A 26,383-nucleotide genomic window follows, 5' to 3' on the forward strand; every position below is an offset into this window, starting at 1 on the left:
TGTGGTCTATTTGGAAGTACAGAGCAGAGCGCTTGGTCCTGAATTCATTGGATTTAGAGGTTTGCTAGTTTATGCTAATGAGTTAGCGAGTCGATAAAAAACAACGGCGACGTCGTTGCAATTTTATCCGGTCCCTCCCGTGGACACTAAAAACAGCGACGCCCCAAAAAGCCAAATGCTTGTAAAGCACGGAAAAACATATTAGCACACTTTATCAAGATGTTCGACTCTGGGAAATGTTGCTCGATAAAAAGTTATTTGCTGTTTATGAAGTTAAAATGTGTTTTATTGGTTTTTGGGTGGGTAAACTTTGTCAAATGTTACTACTTTGTCAAATTTTGCTCCCGTATTTTCAGGACTACAAGGCGCACTTAAAAGTCTTCAATTTTCTCCAAAATAGACAGTGCGCCTTATAATCCAGTGCGCCTTATATATGACAAAAAAAAACAGAAAACCAAAAACGTAAAACCGCCACTGTCAGATATTAAAAAAACACAAATGCCTGAACTGAAACAAAACTGTTAAATATGCAGATCAGCCATCTTAGTTTACAAAATCTTCCGTCATATAGCTCCTCCCCCACTGCAAGATTTTATACAAAAAAAATCCAAAACATCAACAATGGCTGGCTCTAGAGGTGACTGTAAAGTAGTGAATGCTTCTTACCTGGAAGTCAATAGCAATTACCGTATTTTAACCACTATAAGGCGCACTTAAAAGTCTTAAATTTTCTCCAAAATAGACAGTGCGCCTTATATATGGGAAACAAATTCAAGTGTCATTCATTGACGGTGCGCCTTTAAATGCGGTGCGCCTTATAGTCATGAAAATACGGTACTTTGTCAAACACCTCATAGTGAGAAACCACCTTGGCATCGAACCCTCGACCCCAGAACTCTATTTTAAGACCAATTATTGGTGTCAAAGTGTCAGTTTGATGATCATTTTCAGGCATTTTGGGCAAAAAAAACGCCAGCGGCACGTTGTTCCACCCAAGGCTTTTTTTTTCATTTTTTTGCCTAATAAATATTTGCCTGCCGGCGGCACCAGAGTCGTGAAGTCATCCATCTTGGCTGTCGCTTACACAAAAGTGTGTAATGAAGTGCTGCCGTCAAGCAGAATGTTTAGAAATACAAAATAAAAGAAGATGAAGAATATGCCCAAAAAGTAAAATGGACGTTTATTCCAATCTTTATTTGCACTGGCTAAATTTCCCCCCAAAAAAGGGCGTGTCACTTTCCGCAGTCTTCCGGGAAATGAATGCGCCGAAAGCTTTTTCTTATAACTTTGTTTTTTACAAGCTGGCATTAAAATGCCGCTTAAATCATATCGCGCTAGCAGGCAGGAAGCATTTCATTCGCTGACGTTTATGAAGCTAGGTGTTGTTTGGCAGCGGGTCAAAACTAGCTCCCTCCCGGGAGTCGAGTTACGAGGGAGTCAAAATTTAAGGCCCGCCTCCTGTTTTGTTTTTGTATCTGGATTACAGTAATCCTTTAAAATATAGCGAGTAATGTAGACCAGACAAGGACCTGGTTATTGAAATATTGCAATGTATGGTCACCCTTATCAGAACTTTTTATTTTTTTGTAGTTTTAGTAGCAAAAGTAGCTTCTGCTTATGTGTTTCAGGGTTAATTTTCTCATTTTTATGAATTTTAGAAATAATGATAAAATGTTTTCAGCACTGAAGTAAAAAAAAATGTTAAAAAAATGATTGATGGTGGAAGTGAAGTCGCAATAATCGAGGGATTACTGTACTTTTGACATTTAGCATTCAAATCAAATACTTAAAGCAAGTTAACTTTGAGTAATACTCATTCCTGTTTACTGTGCAGTAACTAGGTAACTATAGTAATTTAATTTAATGATAGTGCTACATTTACAGGACTAAAAGTAGCTACATAGTACTTTTTAATCCAATGGTGGACTGTGAGTACTGCAATGTGTTTAATTGCAGTTACACTCATATATTTTACATATATTTTTTAGATATGTTAAGTTATCCTATTTTTATTGCTCGATTTATTCAAATTGAGTGGATTAAAATGCAATTTAATTCCATTTACAGTACTAAAAGTATGCTACGTAGTACTTTTTAATCTTATGTACAACATTGCAATTAATTGTAGTTAAACTCAAGACATTTTTTTAGATTTGTTAAATTATCCTATTTTTATTGCTCGATTTGATTCATATTGAGTGGATTAAAACACATTATAATTCCATTTAATCTCATAGGATTCACAAGTATTTAAATTCAGCATAAAAATTTCAATTGTTTTTATGCTACTACATCTATCATTGAATTGCATAGATGACAACCCCATTAATTGCATTTAATCTCATTATTTAATTAATTCACATATTTCTATTGTCTTTTATCATAAGTGTCGGATTGTACGGCTCACAATGCGACAAATCCCCATTTATTTCAACGTATCTAAAGTATAACCTTTGTACATATTTCCCATCCTGTGTTTTAACTTTAATCACATTCCTACATTAGAAGATTAAGTCCAAGATTTTTTTTACAAAACGGGGTGACGGAGGGCGACGCATTTTCCCGTGGTTTTTCATTCTCAAAGTCAGGGTGACTTTTACGACGCTAGTTTTGTGAGGCTGTCGGGGGAGGGGGGGGTGCAATGTTGACAGGTGTCTGGCCAGGAACTGTGATTGGATTTCTCCCAAAAAAAAACCCATGCTATTCCTTATCGGCTCAAAAAAAGAAGACGTCCTTCATTTTTATCGACGTTGTTGGACATCAAATTTGGCCAGTAAACTTTATGTTTTATTCCAAATCTCTGTTTTTTTTAATCTTGCCGTCTTTTTTGCGGAAATATCAACACAAAAAAACTTCTGTTCATACCACGTAGCTAACGAAGTACCGCCCCCAACAAGCAAAATTGTGTTTTTTTTTTACGTTGCGTTTTCCCTAAAACTTCAAAGGCAATTTAGTGAGCATTATTCCAGGATCAAGGCTAATGTATTCACTGAACTTGAAGTGGGCGGTAACAAAGACATCAAAGACTATTTAGTCTCACGATAAATTAAAGGTACAATTTTTTTTGTAGACATCAAAGGCTATTTTAGCTAAGGAAAACAGACTGTTTTAAATGTGCTTGTTCGACAGTTAAGGTGATCTTTAAAGTCTCACTTGCACAACAGATTGGACTTTAACGGTAGTTTTTTTGGTTAAAAAAGTGCAAAACATGGCTTTACAGTAATCCCTCGACTATTGTGGGTAATGTAGAACAGACATGGCTATGATAAATGAAAAACAGTGAAGTTGACTCACCCCTATTTAAAAAATAATTTTAAAAAAATAATTAAAAAAGTAACATAAAATAAATTTAAAAAATAAATAAATATAAAAATTAATTAAATAAAATAAATACAAATAAATTCATACAATAAATAAATAAAAAATACAATTAAAAATTAAAAAATACAATACATAAATAAAAAAATACAATAAATGAATAAAAATAAATTAATAAAATAAATAAAACGTACAATAAATAAATAAAAATGTAAATATATATATATATATATATATATATATATATATATATATATTACTATTTTCAGTGTGGATTCAAACATTTGTATGAATTTACAAAAACATCTAATTTAAAAAAAATATATATTAAAAAAATAAAATTCCCCCACAAAAAAATCTGTGATGTCAGGACGCCGCGATATTCGAGGGATTACTGTAATCCAATTTTTTTTGCTTTAATTGTCAGATTATTTTTCTTTTTTACCTAAATCTACAATGTCTTGTCTTGAAATTTCCCTAATACAGGATGATATAAAACTCTAATCTTATCTAAAATAATCTAATCTAATCTTTCATATATTTACTTTCCTTGCACCTATGTCTATCTCCCGTAAAATTCACTTTTTTATCTTGAGAAAACTGTTCACACACAGAAAACGTTCCAAAACAACACTACCACTATTATTCCAACCCGTCACATGATAAACACAACAAGTATCCTCTACTATTTCCCATCAAGTCTTCCACCCTCTCCTAGATTGTTTATAGCCCTTTAAGTATTTTTAAATACCTCATTCCAACAGTTATAGATGTGTCTGTGAATCATTTATTTTTTTAACTCATCACAATGGGACGTTAAAGCTCACCAATGTACGTATTTTTTCGCAAGGTAGCATTTTTCATCCTCGAGAGTCGATTTTTCAACGTCTGGTTGGCTTTGCCGAGACAGATTATCACGCCGGGCGTCTCTAATTTGACTCTGTCGGCGTCCTTTTCCCGTCTCCCGTCTCACTTGTCTTGTCTGACGCGGCGCCGGCAAAAGCGCAATTGAGCGCGTTAACAACGGCGCCACCTGGGAATCATTTTTCTTGATTTTGCCGCGTCCGACAGGGACGTCAATATCACGGATTCTCTATCAGGCGCCTAATCGAATGGGGAGGGAGGGTCGGTCTGCTTTGAAATATGCGTTAGCAATTCGTTTTTAGGTGGCCATTTGGAATTTTTAGCGGGGCGGGGCCTAATTTGGATTCCTTATGGCGAATTAACCTCATTGGATCAAATTGTATTTGATTATTTGTATTTGTTAAATAGTGCGATATGGAATTTATATGACCTTAAAATGTGAATTTGGTCTTTTTATTTAAGTGTTATTAATATTACAAGATATGAATTTTGTACTTTTGTTTTTTATATATTTTAACATTCTAAAATGTCATTTTTTTAAGTTATGTGAATTTACAAAAAAATATTTTCATTATCTCAGTGAAGCAATATTCCAATGTAGTTTTTAATTCATATTTTTGTGGAAATTAGATTATTCAATTAGCTTAGCATCCATCTTTTTGGGATGTGGGAGGAAACTGGAATACCCGGAGAAAACCCACAAAGGCACGGGAAGACGTACTAACCACCTGTAAAAAAAATAATAAAAAAAAAAACAATCAAAATTTTTAGTAAGTTAGCCAAGTATTGGGTCTCGGACTCAAAAATACACAAAAATATGAACCCTGGAGTGAATGATTATTCTCATAATGTCCCCTTGTATGTCCATTTTTTTTTGTAGGTCTTCCGATGGTGGGTGCACAGCCGGAACCGTGCTGGTGAGCCGACTAAAGATGGGGGAGATGGAGGAGGCGGAGCATATCAGTGCTGATGCACCGTCCCAGAAGGTAAAGGCCAATTTTAGCATACAATTAGCTTAGCATGCATTTTCTTTTGGGAATGTGGGAGAAAACCGGCGTAGGGGGCGGCTTATACGTGAGAAATTTTAAAAATGTGAATCAGGGGGCGGCTTATATGCGAGAAATTGTTTAAAATTTTGAATCAGGGGTGGCTTTACGCGAGAAATTGTTAAAATTTTGCTTCTGGAGGCGGCTTATACGCGAGAAATTGTAAAAATTGGAAATCAGGGCGGCTTACACGCGAGAAATTGTTAAAAAAATAATCAGGGGGCGGCTTATATGCGAGAAATTATAAAAAATTGTGAATCAGGGTGCGTCTTATATTTTTGGAATGTGGAAGGAAACTGGCGTACCCGAATAAAACCTACACAGCCCTGGGGAGAACATACAAATTCCACACAGGTAGGCCAACCTGGATTTGAACCCAGATCCCCCCCACTGTAAACCCGACAAGCTAACAATTTTGCTGTTACATTTTTCTACTTCTCCGCAAGTATTTTTCAATTATTTTCCGCTTTTAGCGAATTTTTTTTATACATTTTTTTTGACAATATCTGAGAATGCCTCATGTCAAAAGGGATTCCACATCTAGTCCTGACAGCACCCCCCCCCTCCCACCAACCCCCCATAAATCATGCATGAAAGGCTTCCAATTTAAAAACCAACACTTTTTCCAAAACTAAAACTACAATACTCTTAGAAGTACGTATACTACTATTGCAAAAAGCTTCAAATATTTCGACAGATACTCACAAACCGCAACACGTCAACATTTCCCAATGGTGGGAGGGGTGAGATAGTAGCCCCTAATACGGCTCAAATCCACCATGAGATTAAAGGACCTCCAATGTAGCCTAATGGGGATTTGCGCCCGTACATGTGTGTGCGCCTTGTGTATGTGTGTGTGTGTACTAATCTCCTCCAAATCACTCACCTCGCTCGCCTCTAAAGCCACCATCACGGAAGTATTGGAATTTTTTTTCTTTTTTCTCCCTTATTTCCTTCCTTATGGGATGCCGACACAGCAGGAATGACGTTGTACGTATTGGTCGACTTTATTCTGGTTGTAATACTAGGACTGCTTTTTGTACACTATTACTACAACATTATTTTTCAGATTAATATGATGTTGTGCTATTTTTGTTTAGGTTTTTTGTTGTAGCAGTGGACTATGTAAAGCATGTAGCAGCTAATTTAGCGACGTTACCCATACCGCACGAATACATATTCCCATATGTATTATTAATTATGACTCTTTATAGTAATTATAGACATTTTTTTCCCGTACTCGTACTTTGACTTCATTCTCATCCTAATACTGCAACTATTTTTCTTTCCCTCATATTCCACTTTTACTCTCGTATTAAGACTAACATAATCACTTTATTATATCAGATTAGATAACTTTATTCATCTAGTATTCTGGAAAAGTTCACTGTCACAGTAGCAAGAGGGCGTGAATACAGACACAGAAAAATACATTTTTGATGTAAATAAATAGGTAATAAGTAAGTTAATAAATAAATAAATAAATATCTGATTAAATACATAAATGTAGATATGAATAAATATCTAAATCAAGAAATTAATATCTAAAAAATAAACACATCTAAATAAATAAATATCTAAACAAATACATATTTAAATAAAGAAATAATACCTAAAAATAAACACATCTAAATAAATAAATATCTAAACGAATAAATATCTAAATAAGTATATATTTTAAATACCACACATTTAAATAAATACATATCTAAATAAATAAATAAACATCTAAATAAAGAAATCTGAATAAATAAATACATATATTTGACACATCCAAATAAATAAATAAATAAATATATTTAAAAAACACATCTAAATACACATCTAAATAAATAAATATCCACATAAATAAATACACATATTTGAAAACACATCTAAATAAATAAATATATTCAAAAGCATCTAAATAAATAAATAAATAAATATCCAAATAAATATATGCTATATATAATTATAGTCCTATTCATTCTACATTACCCATACCACTTCCATACACATCCCCACATATATTATTCCGACATCTCACAATAACAATATAATTCCCCCTCCTTGTACTACAACTTTATTCTTATCCTAATACTACTTGCCCTAATACCCCAACTTCATACCACCTCCCCCTTATAGCCCCATTCTTCTTTAATTTCTTTCCTCTATCCTATTTCCCCTTATACTCCATTATCAGTAAAATCCATTCAAGGGAACGTTGCAGTTTTCTTACACTGCACTCGGCACCCCCTTTTTGTGTGTGTGCGCGCATGACTGTCTTATATAATTGGCCGAGGGCTTCTGGCATGGCTGAGTGACTTTGGGTTGTGCCCACTCGTGTGGCTGGTGAAGGGAGGTTCCCTGCCAGGCTCCGCAGTGTCACTGACAATCTGCCCATGTCGCCATGATGAATCTGTCGCCCGTGTCTTGTTGTCTCACACATTTTATTCTTTTCCGTGTGTGTGTGTGTGTGTGTGGTGTTGCGGAAGGTAGAAGAAGGGAAACGAGGAATACTGAATTTTTTTGATGAAATGCAGCCGGCAAAAATGGCCATATGCGTCTCGTCATGGCTCGTTTACGTGTTTATTCCTGATTTTTTTGCTCTATTCTTTTAAAGCGACTCCATATAAATTATGATCATACGCTAATGCTCTAGGGAATAGACGTTCAGTCTGATTTGAAAATGCATTGGCGCCAAAATTGGGTTTGTTACTGTAAAATGTCCCAGTTCAAATGGATTGGACGCTTATTATGTCAATTTTTTTGTTAAAAAAAGACATCTATAGACCTTTAATTATCCAGAAACTCACTTTAATTCACTATAAACACTATCTTTTCATATTATTGTGAGAACTAGCGTATTTTCCGGACTATAAGGCGCACTTTTTCTTAGATTAGCTTAGCTTGTGGCTAAGCAAGTGCGATTTTTATGTCTTTAATTTTTGCACTAACAGCCTATATTGTTGCTTTTTAGCTATAACTATCTGAAAACTCACTTTAATTCACTATAAACACAATCTTACTTACTTATTCTGAGAACTACCGTATTTTCCGGACTATAAGGCACACTTTTTCTTAGATTAGCTTAGCGAGTGCGATTTTCATGGCTTTAACATTTTCGATTTTCATGTACTAACAGCCTGTATTGTTTCTTTTTAGCGATAACTATCTGAAAAATCTATTTTTTTGACAGATACCTATTTAACCTGTTATTCTCTATTTTAATATAGTTTCTTTAACCTACTTTTGTTCCTTGTTTCTGATCAAATTAAACATTGCCCTCCAAAATATGGCTTTTTTAAAGAAAAATTAAAAATGTCTTCTTTGGCTGATGCGACTTATAGTCCAAAAATACGACACAACACAACAACTAGCACCTATCTTATATAAAACTTTTTATTACTATTATAATAACCACAAAAATATTTTTTTATTTACAATTAACACCCACTGTAAACTGAAATTCTGTAAAAAAATATTCTTTGGCTGATGCGACTTATAGTCCAAAAATACGACACATAACACAACAACTACTTCCTATTTTATATAAAACTTTTCATTACTATTATAATAACCACAAAATATTTTTTATTTACAATTGACGCCCTCTGTAAACTGAAATTTTGAAAGAAAAAAAACATATTACCCTAACTTCAAATATTCTTCCAAAAAATCCCAAATTAGAACCCCCAAAAATTTACAATTCTTACGCTTCATCACATGAAAAAAACGACGGTACTCACACTCATTTGTTACTCCTCACAAAATTAATGCATCTTGCCTTTCGGTATCGTTTAATAATTCAAAAATGCAGACGGCGATAACCACATTTATCAAACAAATCCCCTGCCCCAAGCTTTTTTTTGTAACGATTCAGAAAATGGACACGTCTGGTCAACCTCGGCGCCGGTCACCATTTTTTCTCATCTGTAAAAATGCGAGGGTATTTTTTGGGGGGTCTCATAAATATTAGATATATTTGACCTCGTAAAAAAACCACACAAACACCCACAAAAAAATAGCATTTGATCACAAGGGCATCAAACCCACGCAAACGATGATCGAGGCAAAACGGAATGTTGTATTTTTTTGACAGGTCGGACCCCCGAGCTTTTTAACCCCCCCTTTAACCGGATCTTCTCGCCCGTTATCGTACGCCGTGAGCGCGCAGGGGCGCCGGCGCGTATCTGACTGCCGCAGCTGATAGATGAGCCCCGGTCGACTTTTTTTGGGGGGGGGGGGTGACGGCGCTGCCTGTCTAACCTTGTTCAATGACTCATGCGGCAAGAAAAATGGCCGCCTGTCACAATTGGCGCGAAGAGGGGACCAGACTTAATGCATCACGTCTAGGCGTGAGCGTCACAACATAAAGCCTTGTCAGGGTGGCTATTGATAGCATCTGCGGCTTATTTATGATTATACCGTATTTTCACCACTATAAGGCGCACTTAAAAGTCTGAAATTTTCTACAAAATAGACAGGGCGCCTTATAATACAGTGTGCTTTATATATGGAAAAAATGTGTAATTCGTTGAGGGTGCGCCTTATACGTGACCGGACGTTTGGTCACCGGTCTTTTGGTCGCTTGTCAAATGTACTCGGATATTAAACAGTACTTAGATATTAAACTCACATGAATATAATTTTGAGGGCTGGTTTCAACAGTACTTAGATATTAAACAGTACTCAGATATTAAAGAGTACTAAGATATTAAAGAGTACTAAGATATTAAAGAGTACTAAGATATTAAAGAGTACTAAGATATTAAAGAGTACTAAGATATTAAAGAGTACTAAGATATTAAAGAGTACTAAGATATTAAAGTGTACTTGGATAGTAAACAGTACTTAGATATTAAACCGTAATTAGATATTAAACAGTATTTAGAAAATAAACAGTACTTAGAAAATAAACAGTACTTAGAAAATAAACAGTACTTAGAAAATAAACAGTACTTAGAAAATAAACAGTACTTAGAAATAAACAGTACTTAGAAAATAAACAGTACTTGGAAAATAAACAGTACTTAGAAAATAAACAATACTTAGAGAATAAACAGTACTTAGATATTATACAGTACTTGGATATTAAACAGTATTTAGAGACTAAACAGTACTTAGATAGTAAACAGTACTTAGATATTAAACAGTATTTAGATATTAAACAGTACTTGGATATTTAATAGTACTTAGATATTAAACAGTATTTAGATATTAAACAGTACTTAGATATGAAACAGTACTCAGATATTAAACAGTGCTCAGATATTAAACAGTACTTGGATATTAAGCAGTACTTAGATATTAAACTCTCTCTCTCTTGGATATTGAACTCTCACATTTTAAGACCGCTGGACCAAAGTGGACTCGAATCCGCAGAGTTTTGTTTGCAAGCCATGTTGAAATCCGTCCATTTTTTTTCCAGTTTGAAGATGTCTTTAGAAAACTTGTTGACGTTTTGAAACAGTCTTGATTTGTGAAATGTCGCAAAGCATGTTTGAAGAGGGTAAGGACCATGGGGAGTCCATGATGGCCGCCGCCAGCATCGGAAGAGGCGCAATCAGGGGAACCGGGTTCACTGATTGCACCACCGGGATTTTTCGGGTCTTTATGTTTGCTTCAAATCAAAAAAAATAATAATTTTTGGATGACGAGGTCACACTCAACTGTGTTTTTTTTTGTGTTTTTTGCAGTGTCCCATAGTGTGCGAGTCGGCATCCCACAGTTGCGAGGACAGAGACCTCCTCCTGACCGGACCAGGTATGCAATTAAAACATTCATGTGACCAAGATTTTGAGAAAAAATATCAAGGAAAATATTTTCATTAAAAACTATGTTGCCTATGTTACTAATAGTCATTCTAATCCAAATTTAATCTGCAGTAATCTTTAAAAAAAACTCCAAAATATCCCAAAAGCTAATTTTTCACACTGACTTAGTTAGCTAATGTCACCAAAAAAATATGTCAATGGACCCGGAATAGCTTCCAGTCCAAATAATGCAAAAAATAAGTGTTTTTAATCACATAATGCAAAAAATGTGTTTTTAATCGCGTAATTTTATGACTTTTTCCCAAATTTGACGTAAATCTCCTAAGATTACGCAAAAAAATACAGAATTCACGTTGCCAAATTTGATGCCCAAATAACTTAGGGTTCATGTTAGACAAAAATAAGACAAAAAATGTCTGTTTTACAATAGTATAATCTATAATTTGATGTTCATCATATCTGGATTTTAACCTTGTAATAGTTATATTTTAATCTCCTTATATTCATATTCATTTTCCTCTCTAAATATTACATTTTATGACTTTTTATGACAATTTCCCGCGGCACAGTGGTTGGAAAATACTGGTTTTGAGGGACTGGGATAATGTCCAATCAATTTGAACTGGGAGGGTCCTAAATCCAGATAGATTGGACGTTTTATAGCGAAAAAACGATTGGTCGCAGGGTACGTCTTGGCTTGAGGTAGAACACATTTTTTGTATCACCTCATTGGCTGAAATTTACACCGAAATATATATTTTTTGCATCCACTGTAAAGTTTAAGTTGATTAAACGTCTGTTTACTAGTTAGAAACTAATGAGTGGGAGGGTTAGCCCTTGCCAGAGGAAGAACAGTAATGGCGTCCAACCTATTTGGAGTGGGAGTGGCACTAGACATCCAATCCAACAGTTTTAAAAGATTGGACGCTTACTAGGAATAAACTCATTTAAATTCATAACCTAAATTGTGAACCTTGCTGGGAGAGTATAGTAGTAAAATTGCCAAAAATAGAATAGATTTTGTGCGCTACCATGACAACGAGCCTTGAAGTTTTAACACCGCAGGGGGGTTGTTGCGACCTTGCCCAGTCAAATCTCTTATTTGGCAACCCCACTGCTGATGGAGTGGCTTTGACGACATGCTTAAATGTCACTTGTAGCCCCAAAAAAACACGTTTTAATAGAATAGTAAATGATGAAAGACCATACTTTTGGCCCTTAAGCTAATTACCTGCAGGGCTGGGAAAGGCCAACTCGATGCTAATTGAATTAATAGCAACATGAGGACACTTTGATGAAGATGGATTTTACAAATATGGGGAAATAATCAAAGATTTATGTCCAGGCTAAAAAAGATAGCTGTGGTTTCACAAAAAATACAATTAAAAACAAGGCTAAAAAGGCCTAGCCGTTGGTTATAATGACTGTTTATTGGTTGTTAAACATGCTAGCATTATTATTAATAATTAGCAATATACGTTTAAGTAGAGATACCGATTTGGAGATAAAATATGGTACTAAGAAATAACAAGATTTTGTTTACAACTGGTTTATGCCACATCCAAGATGGCCGCCGTAAAAATGTGGGGTCGTTAAAGTTCGAGTAGGGTGTCAAAAAAATCGGCACAAAATGGCCGTCACGTAATACTACGAATACTTTGTAGGGTATTTTATGATTGTTCTTTTTATTGTACTTAGATATGGAGCTAAAATATGGTACTAAGAAATAACAAGTTTTGTTTCCAACTGGTTGATGCCACATCCAAAATGGCCGCCGTAAAAATGTCGTTTCGGTATAGTCCGAGTAGGGTGTCAAAAAAATCGGCACAAAATGGCCGTCATGGAATACTAGGACTACTTTGTAGGGGTATGTTATGATTGTTCATTTTTATTGTACTTGTCAATCATGAAGAGTCGCATTGATTTGCAGTGTAGCGTTCGTCTACGATTAATCATTCGTATGTCAACGTGTCACTCAGAAACCAAAAGTGTTATTGATTGGTTAGTCCGCTCAATTTAGTCGGAAAGTGAATTTATAGAGTAAGTAAAGTTGATTTTTTAGTCTGTTTTTAATAATTAGTTAGTCAATATCACTCTTTACTCACAGTACAATATATTTGTCAATCATCTGAGCACACTTAAGTGGTTGTCATTTTAAAATTGATACATTTTTGATACATTACCGTTTGTCCCACTTTAATAGAGATAAAATATTGCCTATTCCTCACAATTTTATTTCAATCTGTATGTTAATTATCTGTAGTTTACCATTCATTCATAGGTTGTTTTTCATTGGGCATTAGTAAGTCAACATATACTTGGTTTTCCATCCAGAGATTTATAGGCATGCCGGGCCGCCAGGTTTGTCCTCACAAAAGCCCTGTAAAAACAAATTAAAAAATAAAATATATATATTCTCCCGAAAAAAATGTTTAATAGCTTTCGATAACACAATAGTCATAATTTTTTTCTATAATATAGCCATTTTTTGGCTGTGTGGGTGTTGCAGATATACTAATGCTGTTAATAATACTAATAATAATATTAATGATAATGTTAATATTACTAATATGATTATTATTAATAATAATGTTAAAATTAACAATAGTGTGAATATTAATAATATGATTGATATGGATAATATTAATATTAATACTAATCCTATTGACATTACCAATAATGTTAAAATCAATAATACCATTAATGTTAATATTCATATTAATAATAATATTAATAATGCTAATGTTAATAATATTATTAATATTAACAATACTATCAATAGTTCTAATACTATTAATAGTTTTAATAATATTTATATTATATACATCTAGTATTAATCTTGTTTTTAAAATCAATTTATCGTAATGTCGTGTTGGTCAGTCTATCATAACAAAAATTTCCGGTTAATTTACCCGTCACCACTAATCGTATCACCGACATATTTTTCAACCACGTTTAATTATAAACTACAATTTAACCGTTCGTTAGCTTCATACCTGTCTATGAAACCCACGAACAATTACGGCATGATGATTTATTTATGTTTTTGTCTGGGTGCATCCTAAGGCAACATATCTCCTCCCACTTTGGGCTTCTCCAGTTGTCAGCGCAACATTTCACAGCGGCCGATTTATTGACCGGCCGGCTGTCAGACTGCGGTAGCGGCGAGCCGAAAGCGGCGGTAAAACTACGTTTGCAGGCGCGCCGCCGCTTCCTGCTGCCGTGCAGATAAGAGCATTAGCGTTCCGCCGCGCCGCCGACATTTGTGCTAGCGCTTTTTCCCCAGATTTGCGGGAAAGGAAATTGGCTAAGTGGGAAGAGAAAGTTGCCATTCCAAAATCACTTCACGGTGACATTATAAATATGTCGGTAAAATGCAAATAGGGCAAGTCAGGACAATGGTTTTCCTTGCATCTAAATTTGTCTTATGCTCAAGCACCCCCGCTAACTTAATCAGGATAAAGCTGTTCATAAATGAGTCGGAATTTTTTTACAATCAAAAATCCATTTGAACAGTTGGATTTGTTTTAGTGATGATTAGGAGCAGGCTGCGATATGTATAGTTTTTTTAATGACACTTTTTACAGCGTTGGAACTATGTTAGTACTCTATTATGCAAATTGGACGTCTATTAAGTCAATGTCAGTGAATTAAAGATATCAACTCATTATAATTAGCTATTACATATCAGCATAGAACAATTTAAATGGAAATGTCTACAGTGTTTCAGTTTTTTTACTGCAAACTATAAAAAACTACAGTAATACCTTAAGATATGAGCTTAATGTCAAGTTACTCGTACCTCAAATCCAATTTTCCCATACAAAACAATTTCAATGCAAATTTCCACAGTGTCTGTTTTTTTTTACTGCAAAAGCAAACTATGGAAAAAAATACAGTAATACCTTGAGATATGAGCTTAATGTCAAGCTACTTGTACCTCAAATTCAATTTTCTCATACAATTTTTTTTAAAATATAAATGTCCAGGGTTTCAGTTTTTTTACTGCAAAAGCAAACTGAAAAATACAGTAATACCTTGAGATATGAGCTTAATGTCAAGTTACTCATACCTCAAATCCAATTTTCGCATACAAAACAATTTAAATGGAAATGTCTAGTCTTTGTTTTTTTTACTGCAAAAGCAAACTGAAAAATACAGTAATACCTTGAGATACGAACTTCATGCATTCCAGTACCGAACTCATATGTCAAATTATTCGCATCTCAAATCCAATTTTCTCATACAAAACAATTTAAATGCAAATATCCACAGTATTTCCATTTTTTTACTGCAAAAGCAAAGTATAAGAATCTACAGTTATACCTTGACATATAAGCCTAATGCCTTCCAGGACTGAATGTCAAGTTACTCGTATCTCAAATCCAATTTTCCCATACAAAATAACTGAAAACAAATATTTTTTTCCCACCAGCTGTAAAAAAAACACACCTAAAATAGAATATTACAATGGAAAAACATGTTTTTAATGGTTTTAATTCCCCAACAGTGTTCACCAACCCCGTGTGCAAAGTGTACCGGTTCCAAACGGCTGATAGCAAGTGGATGCTGGTGCGAGAACAAATGGAGGAGTGTACGTTGTCCTATAGCGTCCCCAAGCAGCTTTTATCGCTCTACTTGCAAGAAGACATGAGCAGGTAAGGCCAGCTTTTTATTCTCATTGGTCGTTTTTATCAATCCGTCAACTCCGTCCGTGTCAGTCGGAAAACGAAGCGGGGAGTGGCGTTAATTAGCTCGGTGGGTCGACCTAACAAGCGTCAATCACCGTAATCGCAGCGTTAACGTTGTTGGCGTGGAAATCCATGAACTGGAAATAGTTTTCAGGAGGAATTCATCTCTTGGGTTGCTAAAGAAGTACTTTAGTCATCCTGAGTGCGGGATGAAGAAAGTTGAATCGAAACTAAACTATACTTTTTTAAATTCCAAAAGTATATATTGTTGTATATCTATTCTACATTCTACTCTATTCTGTATTTTACTCTATTTATTCTACATTCCACTCTATTCTACATTTTACTCTATTCCATATTCTACTCTATTCTACATTCTACTCTATTCTACATTCTACTCTATTCCCAATTTTACTCTATTTATTCTACATTCTACTCTATTCCCAATTTTACTCTATTTATTCTACATTCTACTCTTCCCAATTTTACTCTATTCTACATTCTACTCTATTCTACATTCTACTCTATTCCAGATCTACTCTATTCCAGATCTACTCTATTCCAGATCTACTCTATTCTACATTCTACTCTATTCCAGATATACTCTATTCTACATTCTACTCTATTCTACATTCTACTCTATTCTACATTCTACTCTTTTCTACATTCTACTCTATTCTACATTCTACTCTATTCTACATTCTACTCTATTCTACATTCTACTCTATTCCAGATCTACTCTATTCTACATTCTACTCTATTCCAGATCTACTCTATTCTACATTGTACTTTATTCTACATTCTACTCTGTTCTACATTCTAGTCGAATCTATTATCTAATCTATATTATACTCTATTATACATATATATACTACACTCTCCTACAATCTAGGATCCATTGTAGTCCATATTCTACATTCTATTCTAATCTATGATCGAATCTAGTCCATATACCACTCTATTATACATATATTCTACTATAATCTTTTATCTAATGTTGCCCATATTCTACATTCTACTATAATCTACAATCTAATATAGTCCATACAACACTCTATTTTCCATTCTATTCTACATGCTCCTCAATTCTACATTCTACTCTAATCTATGATCTAACCTAGTCCACATTCCCCTCAAATTATATTTTCTACATTCTCCTCTATTCTATTCTAAAAGAACATTAAATTTACCTTCTAAAATCCCTCCAAATGAGTGAAGTCCCATTGACACTTGCTCTGTTGGCTCCGAACTAAAACCTAAAAAAAGTCTGCGGTGTCCACCTGTGAATTCCCCCTGAAGGGACAGCGTTCCTTTAATAGAAAGCCCCTTTTTTCCCAGATGAAAGATAAGAGTCAAATCTTTGATTTTGCCACTAACGCGCACATTAAATAAACATTCCCTTAGACTTGAAACAGGATTTTTTCCCCTTTTCTTTGACTTTTTACCTTGCTTTTTACCTTATCACATATACTACAGTTCTAACACATATCAAGAATGGATCTCCAATCAGTCCAAGTGCGAATTTGAGACTTTCACGCGTACTGGTTACAAAGATCTCATCATTTCCACCTCACAAACAACACACACAGTGGCGTCCAATCCAAATCCGGTCACCACCTTCCTTCTACTCATGTCATAACAAGAAAGATGACAAATCCGATGCGAGCAGACTTGCGCTTGACAATAGTGACAGAAGAAGGCCAGCTTGATTTGTACCAAGGACTCAAGGACGACCGCTCAAAAGCGTTCACCTGAAGTACCTGTCTTGCTTGCCGTTGGTTGGCCTGCTTTTCACCGTGACAGGTCTTCTGTCATATTTTGCCCGACATCAAAAAATGGATACTTAACATGCGATGGGCGTGTGCACAAATAACAACAACAAACTAACAAAAGGATAAATACAGTAATCCCTCGAATATTGCGGTCAGTGTAGACCAGACATCGAAAAATCGCAAAATAGGGTCACCCTTATTATAACTACATGTATATGTATACATGTATATGTATATATGTACATGTATATGTATACATTTATACATATGCATGTATATGTATACATGTATATATACATATGCATGTATATGCATACATGTATATATACATATGCATGTATATGCATATATGTACATGTATATGTATACATGTATATATACATATACATGTATATGTATACATGTATATATACATATACATGTATATATGTACATGTATATGTATACATGTATATATGTACATGTATATGTATACATGTATATATGTACATGTATATGTATACATGTATATATGTACATGTATATGTATACATGTATATATGTACATGTATATGTATACATGTATATATGTACATGTATATGTATACATGTATATATGTACATGTATATGTATACATGTATATATGTACATGTATATGTATATGTACATGTATATGTACATGTATATATGTACATGTATATGTATACATGTATATATGTACATGTATATGTATACATGTATATATACATATACATGTATATATGTACACATGTATATATACATATACATGTATATATGTACACATGTATATATACATATACATGTATATATGTACATGTATATGTATACATGTATATATGTACATGTATATGTATACATGTATATATGTACATGTATATGTATACATATGTATATATGTATATATATGCATGCATATGTGTATATATATATATACATATATATATATGTATATATATATATATATATATATATATATATATATATATATATATATATATATATATATATATATATATATATATATATATATATATATATATATATATATATATATATATATATATAGATATATAGATATATAGATATAGATATATATATATATATATATATATATATATATATATATATATATATATATATATATATATATATATATATATATATATATATATATATATATATATATATATATATATATATATATATATATATATATATATATATATATATATATATATATATATATATATATATATATATATATATATATATATATATATATATATATATATATATATATATATATATATATATATATATATATATATATATATATATATATATATATATATATATATCAATATAAATATAAATAAAAAATCTGACTGAACGTTATTTTTGACAGTAATCAGGTCCCACTTTGCCCCCCGCGTGGATCATTTATGCGATATTTAGAGTGGATAATGGAATATTTATTAGTTCCTTATCAATGGAAGGCAGTGCATGAAAACTCAGCGGGAGTTTTTTTCCCCGCAAAGCACCGGCGCCATAAATAATATTTCGGGCTTATTTGCGTACGCCGGCTTTGATGTGCGGGTGTATTTTCAGAGGATAATCAAGGCGCCTGGTTTCCAATTAAAGGCTATTCAATAAGAAATGCCTTGTTCCTGTTTAAATAAATTAATAAATAGATGGATAAAAAAATAATCATTCATATCTGCCTGGCTGCCGTCAACGGACATCCGTGAAATATATATCTCATCTGCATTGATTTTTATTATTATTAAAGGGATTACAAAATGATCTAATCTAGTCTTTATTCTACTATATTCTACATTCTACTATAATATATGATCCCATGTAGCCCATATTTTACATTCTACTCTAATCTGGGATCTAATATAGTCCATATTGTACTCTAGTCTACATCTACTTATTCTATATTCTACTTAATCTACATTCTACTCTAATCTAGGATCTAATTTAGTCCATATTATACTCTATTCCACATTCTACTTCTTCTACATTCTACTTAATCTACATTCTACTCTAATCTAGGATCTAATTTAGTCCATATTATACTCTATTCCACATTCTACTTCTTCTAAATTCTACTTATTCTACATTCTACTTATTCTACATTCTACCCTAATCTAGGATCTAATTTAGTCCATATTATACTCTATTCCACTTTCTACTTATTCTACATTCTATTTATTCTACATTCTACTCTAATCAGGGATCTAATATAGTCCATATTATACTCTATTCTACTTATTCCACATTCTACTTATTCCACATTCTACATATTCCACATTCTACTCTAATCTAGGATCTAATATAGTCCATATTCTACTCTATTACACATTCTACATTTTACTCATTCTACATTGTACTTATTCTACATTCTACTTATTCTACATTATACTTATTCTACATTCTACTTTTTCTACATTCAACTTATTCTACATTCTACTTATTCCACATTCTACTCTAATCTATGATCTAATATAGTCAATATTCTACTTACTCTAGTCTATATTATACTATTTTTTTAAACAAATATGGTAATAATTTTTATACAAATTGGCTATAATTTTTAAAAAATCAACGTTATTATTTTTCCCAAAAATATAAAAGAGCAGACTTTTATTCTAACAAAATATTTACTATTAAAAAGATAAAATAATGGATTTGGACAATTTTAGGGTATTTTTTTTTGTGTTGTTTTTTTTGTTGTTGTTGTTGACAAAAGTACACAATGTATTTCACTTCATTTTGCGCTGGATTTATTGGTCCGGCGCAGAAAGCCCGTACATACGTCCTACGTGTGTGATTAAAACGGCGCCGGCACAATAACACAGCATGAAATAACGGCGGGCTTGTGAGCCGCCACCGGCGCTCCGGGATTTCACTCGCCAAATTTACGGCGCCATTACGTCCAAGTGACCTTCATCAGACGTTTTATGTCGTAAATAAAAGTTGTTTAGGACTCCCGTTTGCTAGGATTATCATCGGCCATTTAGGGGCTGAAAAAAGGGACTCCCTTATTTCCCATTGGAAAAAAAAACATATCTACCATATTTTCTCGCATATAAGCCATATTTGTAACTCCAAAAAATGATGACTGAATCAAGGGTACGGCGTATAGTGTTAGTGTTGCTATACTTTCTGTCACCAGTAGATGTCGACAGATTAACATTTACAATTTGTTGGTTATTTTCTGTTTTGCAGTAAGAAAACAAGAAATATCACGTTTTCTTAGGATTTTCCCTTCAAATTACACATTTGTACTCCCTATTAAAACCATGAATATTTCATTTATTCTCACTCGGGTCGCAGGGGGGTGCTGGAGCCTATCCCAGGTGACTTCGAGCCCATTCTATATCTATTCTACATTCTATTCTATTCTATCCACATTGTACTATATACTACATTCTAGTTTATACTACTTTATACTCTATTCTACATTCTACTCTATTCTACATTCTACTCTATTCCACATTGTACTATATACTACATTCTAGTTTATACTACTTTATACTCTATTCTACATTCTACTCTATTCTACATTTTACTCTATTTATTCTACATTTTACTCTATTTATTCTACATTTTACTCTATTTATTCTACATTTTACTCTATGTATTCTACATTTTACTCTATTTATTCTACATTTTGCTCTATTTATTCTGCATTCTACTCTATTTATTCTACATTCTACTCTATTCTACATTTTACTCTATTCTACATTTTACTCTATTCTACATTTTACTGTATTCTACATTTTACTCTATTCTACATTTTACTCTAATCTACATTTTGCTCTATTCTACATTTTACTCTATTCTACATTCTACTCTATTCTACATTCTACTCTATTCTACATTTTACTCTATTTTACATTCTACTCTAATCTAGTCCATACTCTACATTCTACTCTAAAAAAATTAAATTCCAAAAGTACATACTGTTCTATATCTATTCTACATTCTACTCTATTTTACATTCTACATTATTCTACATTCTACTTTATTCTACATTCTACTCTATTAAAAAAAAATCAGTGGGCGGGGCCAATCAACCAATATCTGGCACCTTCAACGACAGCCCACTTTTGAATCCCCCAATTTTTCCGAATTTTAATTATTAATTTGCAGCAAGTACAACATGAATCTTATTTTCTGATCCCCACACACAATGCTTTTGAATGGAGGAGGCACAAGTGCAGGTTTTTTTTCCATCGGAGCAAAACAAGTCCCTTTTCATTGTTTCCTCCATCTAATCATCAGTTGCGACGAATAAAGGCGGCTTTCTCCAATGCGTATTGTTCACGCCGGCGCACCTTGACCTCCGCCGACAATGGCGTTCTGATTAAAGCGCTTGGCTCCCCCCCCGTTGTCACCCCTGACCAGATGTCTCCCTTTCATTTGATCGGCGAGCTCACCTGCGGCGCCCTCGTTGAGGATACAAAATGGCGTTTATTTTCAGAAATGCCATTCAAATGATCCCAAGTCGCTCGGCGGCGGCGAGCGTTCGACATTTATGAGGCGTAATTGCGCAAAATTGGGCTGGTTGTCAAGAGAGCGTATTGAGCATATTGTTTTGGCTCTTTTAATTTGAAGGACTCGTATTAATGTGACGGTCTATGCAAACCATGGCTCAGCCTTGAAAAATATTGTGTGTATTTGCGCTCGGGGAAAGAAAATGTTTTATTGAGGTCTTAGATACATATAGATACATTGTTGATTTAGTTTTTCAGCTCTTGTTCTGTTTGTCAAAATCGATTGGACGTATATTGCCATCAATATATATAGACATAGTATATAGATATAGAGATATAGAGGTATAGAGATATAGAGATATAGAGATATAGAGATATAGAGATATAGAGATATAGAGATATAGAGATATAGAGATATAGAGATATAGAGATATAGAGATATAGAGATATAGAGGTATAGAGGTATAGGTGCATAGGTGCATAGGTGCATAGGTGCATAGATGTATAGATGTATAGATGTATAGATGTATAGATGCATAGATATAGATAAATAGATATATATATACATAGATATAGATACATAGATATAGATACATAGATATAGATACATAAATATAGATACATAGATATAGATACATAGATATAGATGCATAGATATAGATACAGCTACATAGATATAGATACAGGTACATAAATATAGATACGTAGATATAGATATGTAGATACAGATACATAGTTATAGACATAAAAATATAGATACATAGATATAGATACATATATATAGCTATATAGATTTAGATATATAGATTTAGATATAGATATATAGATGTAAATGTAGATATAGATGTATATAGATATATATAGATGTATATAGATATATATAGATACATAGATACATAGATATAGATACACATATATAGATACATAGATATAGATACATAGATATAGATACATAGATATAGCTACATAGATATAGATATATAGATATAGATACACATAGAAATAGATATAGATACATATATAAATACATAGATATAGATACATATAGAAATACATAGATATAGATATATATAGACGTAAATGTAGATTGATATAGATGTATATAGATATATAGATTTAGATATATATATATGTTAATGTAGATAGATATAGATGTAGATATATATATATGGAATTAAAGTTTAAATATCTCTAGCCAGAATCTTGGGAACTGCCACTGTCTATTTATTTTATTATTTATTTTCTAATTATTTTTTTCAAAGGATTACACGGACATGGAACTGTGAACTACGTGTTGTTTTTTTTTTTTACAAATATTTGTTGATTTCCAGGGTGCAGGATTTGAAGGAACTGGGCGAACTTTCTCCACATTGGGACAACTTGCGGAAGGAGGTGATCACACGCTACGGCGCCATCATCGCCGCCTACCAAGAGACGCTGGCCGAATTGGAAAAAATCAACGGTAAGGCTTAACGAATGGTCGCCGTTGGAAATCGGAAGTGGAAGTGGGTTTTTCCTCTGCTTGCAGGCCACAAAGGCCGGAGAGTGAAAATAATTTCACAAGCCGTCCTTGGCTCGGGAGCCTCTTTTTCCTTTCCGTCTTTATCCATAATGTCATTCATTTTTTTGCTGCTTTTATCGTCATTCGTCCTTGGGAACGAACATTGAAATGCGTCGCCATTCCCACGACTTTGTTGGTGTTCTTACTGAGGACCCCCCGCGGACTTTAGCAATTAACTACCGGGGGAAATTGTCCTTTATACGTCTGCGGGACCCTCCGCGAACGCTAGCAAAGTTAATGTGTTTTGTTGCTATATGAATTGATTTGGTGGCTTTTTGAAGAAAAATATATTGTTGGTTAGTTTATTTTATGTTTGGTTGCTGTTAAGTCATGCTGACAATTTTCTTTTAAATTTGTTTGGAAATAAGTGCTAAAAAATAGGCATAAGCGGTGAAGGACTTTTTTGAGGGTTTTTTTGTTCAGGGTTGTTGACAATAAGCTTTATTTTGCCTATTCTAACAGTTTATTTATTTTTATTTTGAGGTTATAGCAAGTTTAAATTGTTTTTTTGTGTTGGTTTTTGTTCCATTAGTTGGTTTATTTTTTTTTGGAAGATTTTGGTCCTTTTGGTTGGATTCTTTTTAGTTTGTTTTTAATTGCTCTTGAATTGGTTTATTTGGGTTGTTTTTTGTTCCATTGTTGGTTTAATTTTTTTTGGATGTTTTTTGGTCCTTTTGGTTTGGTTGATTTTAGTTTGGTTTTAATTGTGTTGGATTTTTGTTTATTTGAGTTTTTTTTTTTTTTTGTTCCATTGGGTGGTTTAATTTTTTTGGACGTTTTTTGGTCCTTTTGGTTGGGTTGATTTTAGTTTGGTTTTAATTGCTGTTGGATTTTGTTTATTTAGTTTTTTTTTTTTTTTTGTTCCATTGGTTGGTTTAAGTTATTATTGTTTTAATTGCTGTTGGATTAGTTTGGGTTGTTTTTGGTTCTTCTTTTTTGGTTTAATTTTTTATTGTTTTAATTTATTTAGTTGGTTTAGTTTGGGTCGGTTTTTGTTCCAATAGTTGGTTTAATTTCAATACATTTGTGTCCCTTGTGTCGGTAGATTTTACTTTTAGATTTGTTTAAATTGGGTTGTTTTTTGTTCCATTGGTCATTTTGATTTATCAATTGTTATTAGTGGCGGGCTTTGAATTTTACACTAAGACATCATCTGCATTTTTTTTTTGGTTTTCAGGTCCATCCTTCAAGCCCAGTTGTTGCAAAGCTCAGAAATCCCTGGAATTTCTTCCCATCAACCTGCACACTCAGAGAATGAGGGTGACGTGTCCAAGAAAGACAGGTTTGTCCCCGACTTACTCGTGTGTTTATTCATCAGTCCCTTTTATGGACATGTTAATGGCAGCCAAGAAAGTGAGTATTGACTTTTTTTTTGTTTTAATTTTATTTTTTTTAGACGCTTCTTACGATATTGTGACGGCGGGGGCCCCGGCAGCACATTTCCAGGGCTTTAAAGGCGGGGGTCTTCAACGGCTCCTCGGCAGATATGAAGCTGAAAAGAAAAGGTAAGAAAAAACAACTCTTTGACTCCCTTTTTCTTCCAAAAACAAACTTGAGATACGTTTTTTTTTAACTCATTACAGAGGGATGAAAACATGTTTGGAATTCCCCACAAACACAAAAAATCTTTTAAATTAACAATCTATTTGTATCTGTGTATGTGGGCCGGACCATTTTAGATATAATATTTAGATTATTGTTATTTTTTTATCAATGGTTTAAAAGAAATGGATTAAAAGACCTGAATATTCCGTTTTTTATAGATCTAAAACAATATTTATTTTAGCTTTTTTTATATATATTTTTAGATTTTACAAAATTATTTTTGAACTAAAAACACAGAAAAAATGGATTAAAAAATGACAAGTATTGATTAAAAAGGGGCAAAATCAGGACATTTAATATACATCTATACTCTTCATTTGAATTTGATCCAAAAACAAAAAAAGTCGGCACTCATGATTGACTTTCTCGGGCCGCACAAAATAATGAGGCGGACCAGATTTGGCCCCCGGGCCGCCACTTTGACACCAGCGGTTTAAGAGGTAGCTGTTCTGGGTCAAGCACGTCTGTCATTTGACAAAACCTCCAGGGCTAATCATTCCTGCCACCGTAACCCCAAAACAACAAAAAAGCCAACTAACAAGTTCTTCAGGGAACCAAAAAACGAGTGGCAAAAATCTGGGGGATTTTCCAGGGATTGCCATCACCTGTTAATTTGCCATTGGAAATGCGGGTGTACTTTTCCCTGGGTGTTCAATCAGACATTGCTAGATTTTGAACAGGCCACAATTTTCGCAGCGCGCGGGGGTGACGTGAAAGACGGTCAGGTGGCAGTAGAAAGTGATCTGACGGGAAGTCATGCGTTGTAATATTCTTGTAAAAAGATGTATTTTAAAACACAATATTAGAAGAGGAAAAAATGCAAATTTCATTGCTTATTTTAACGTTAGAGCACAGGTGTCAAAGTGGCGGCCCGGGGGCCAAATTTGGCCCGCTGTATCATTTTTTGTGGCCCGGGAAAGTAAATCATGAGTGTCGACTTTCTGTTTTAGGATCAAATTAAAATGAAGAGTATAGATGTATATTACATTGCCTGATTTTTCCACTTTTAAATAAATAAAAGTCATTTTTTAAATCATTTTTTTCTGTTTTTAGTTCAAAAATCATTTAGTAAAATCTAAAAAATATATTTAAAAAAAAGCTCAAATAAACCTTGTTTTAGATTTATAAAAAAATGAATATTCAGGGCTTTTAATCCAGTTCTTTTAATCCATTAATACAATAAAAATAAAATCTAAAACTGTTTATTTAACCATTTTTTTCTCCGTCGGGGAAAATCATTTATTGAATCATTTCTTTTTCATTG

At 33.3% G+C, this 26,383-nt stretch overlaps 1 protein-coding gene across 11 annotated transcripts in view; it reads left to right on the forward strand.

Moving 5' to 3' along the window:
- Positions 1–26,383, forward strand: part of inpp4b (inositol polyphosphate-4-phosphatase type II B) — a 97,195-nt gene that overhangs the window by 50,578 nt on the left and 20,234 nt on the right. For all 11 annotated transcript variants that reach the window (XR_013326603.1, XM_077718462.1, XM_077718468.1 and 8 more), the window contains 6 exons: positions 5,063–5,168; positions 10,907–10,973; positions 15,495–15,642; positions 23,285–23,415; positions 24,692–24,796; positions 24,911–25,019. Coding sequence is in view for 10 of the 11 variants with exons in the window: in XM_077718462.1 (XP_077574588.1) it covers positions 5,063–5,168; positions 10,907–10,973; positions 15,495–15,642; positions 23,285–23,415; positions 24,692–24,796; positions 24,911–25,019 (666 nt within the window). In the remaining variant the exon portion in view is untranslated. The remainder of the gene's footprint in view (positions 1–5,062; positions 5,169–10,906; positions 10,974–15,494; positions 15,643–23,284; positions 23,416–24,691; positions 24,797–24,910; positions 25,020–26,383) is intronic.

The sequence above is a fragment of the Stigmatopora nigra genome, chromosome 6 (assembly GCF_051989575.1).
Source record: "Stigmatopora nigra isolate UIUO_SnigA chromosome 6, RoL_Snig_1.1, whole genome shotgun sequence".
Taxonomy (NCBI): Eukaryota; Metazoa; Chordata; class Actinopteri; order Syngnathiformes; family Syngnathidae; genus Stigmatopora; species Stigmatopora nigra.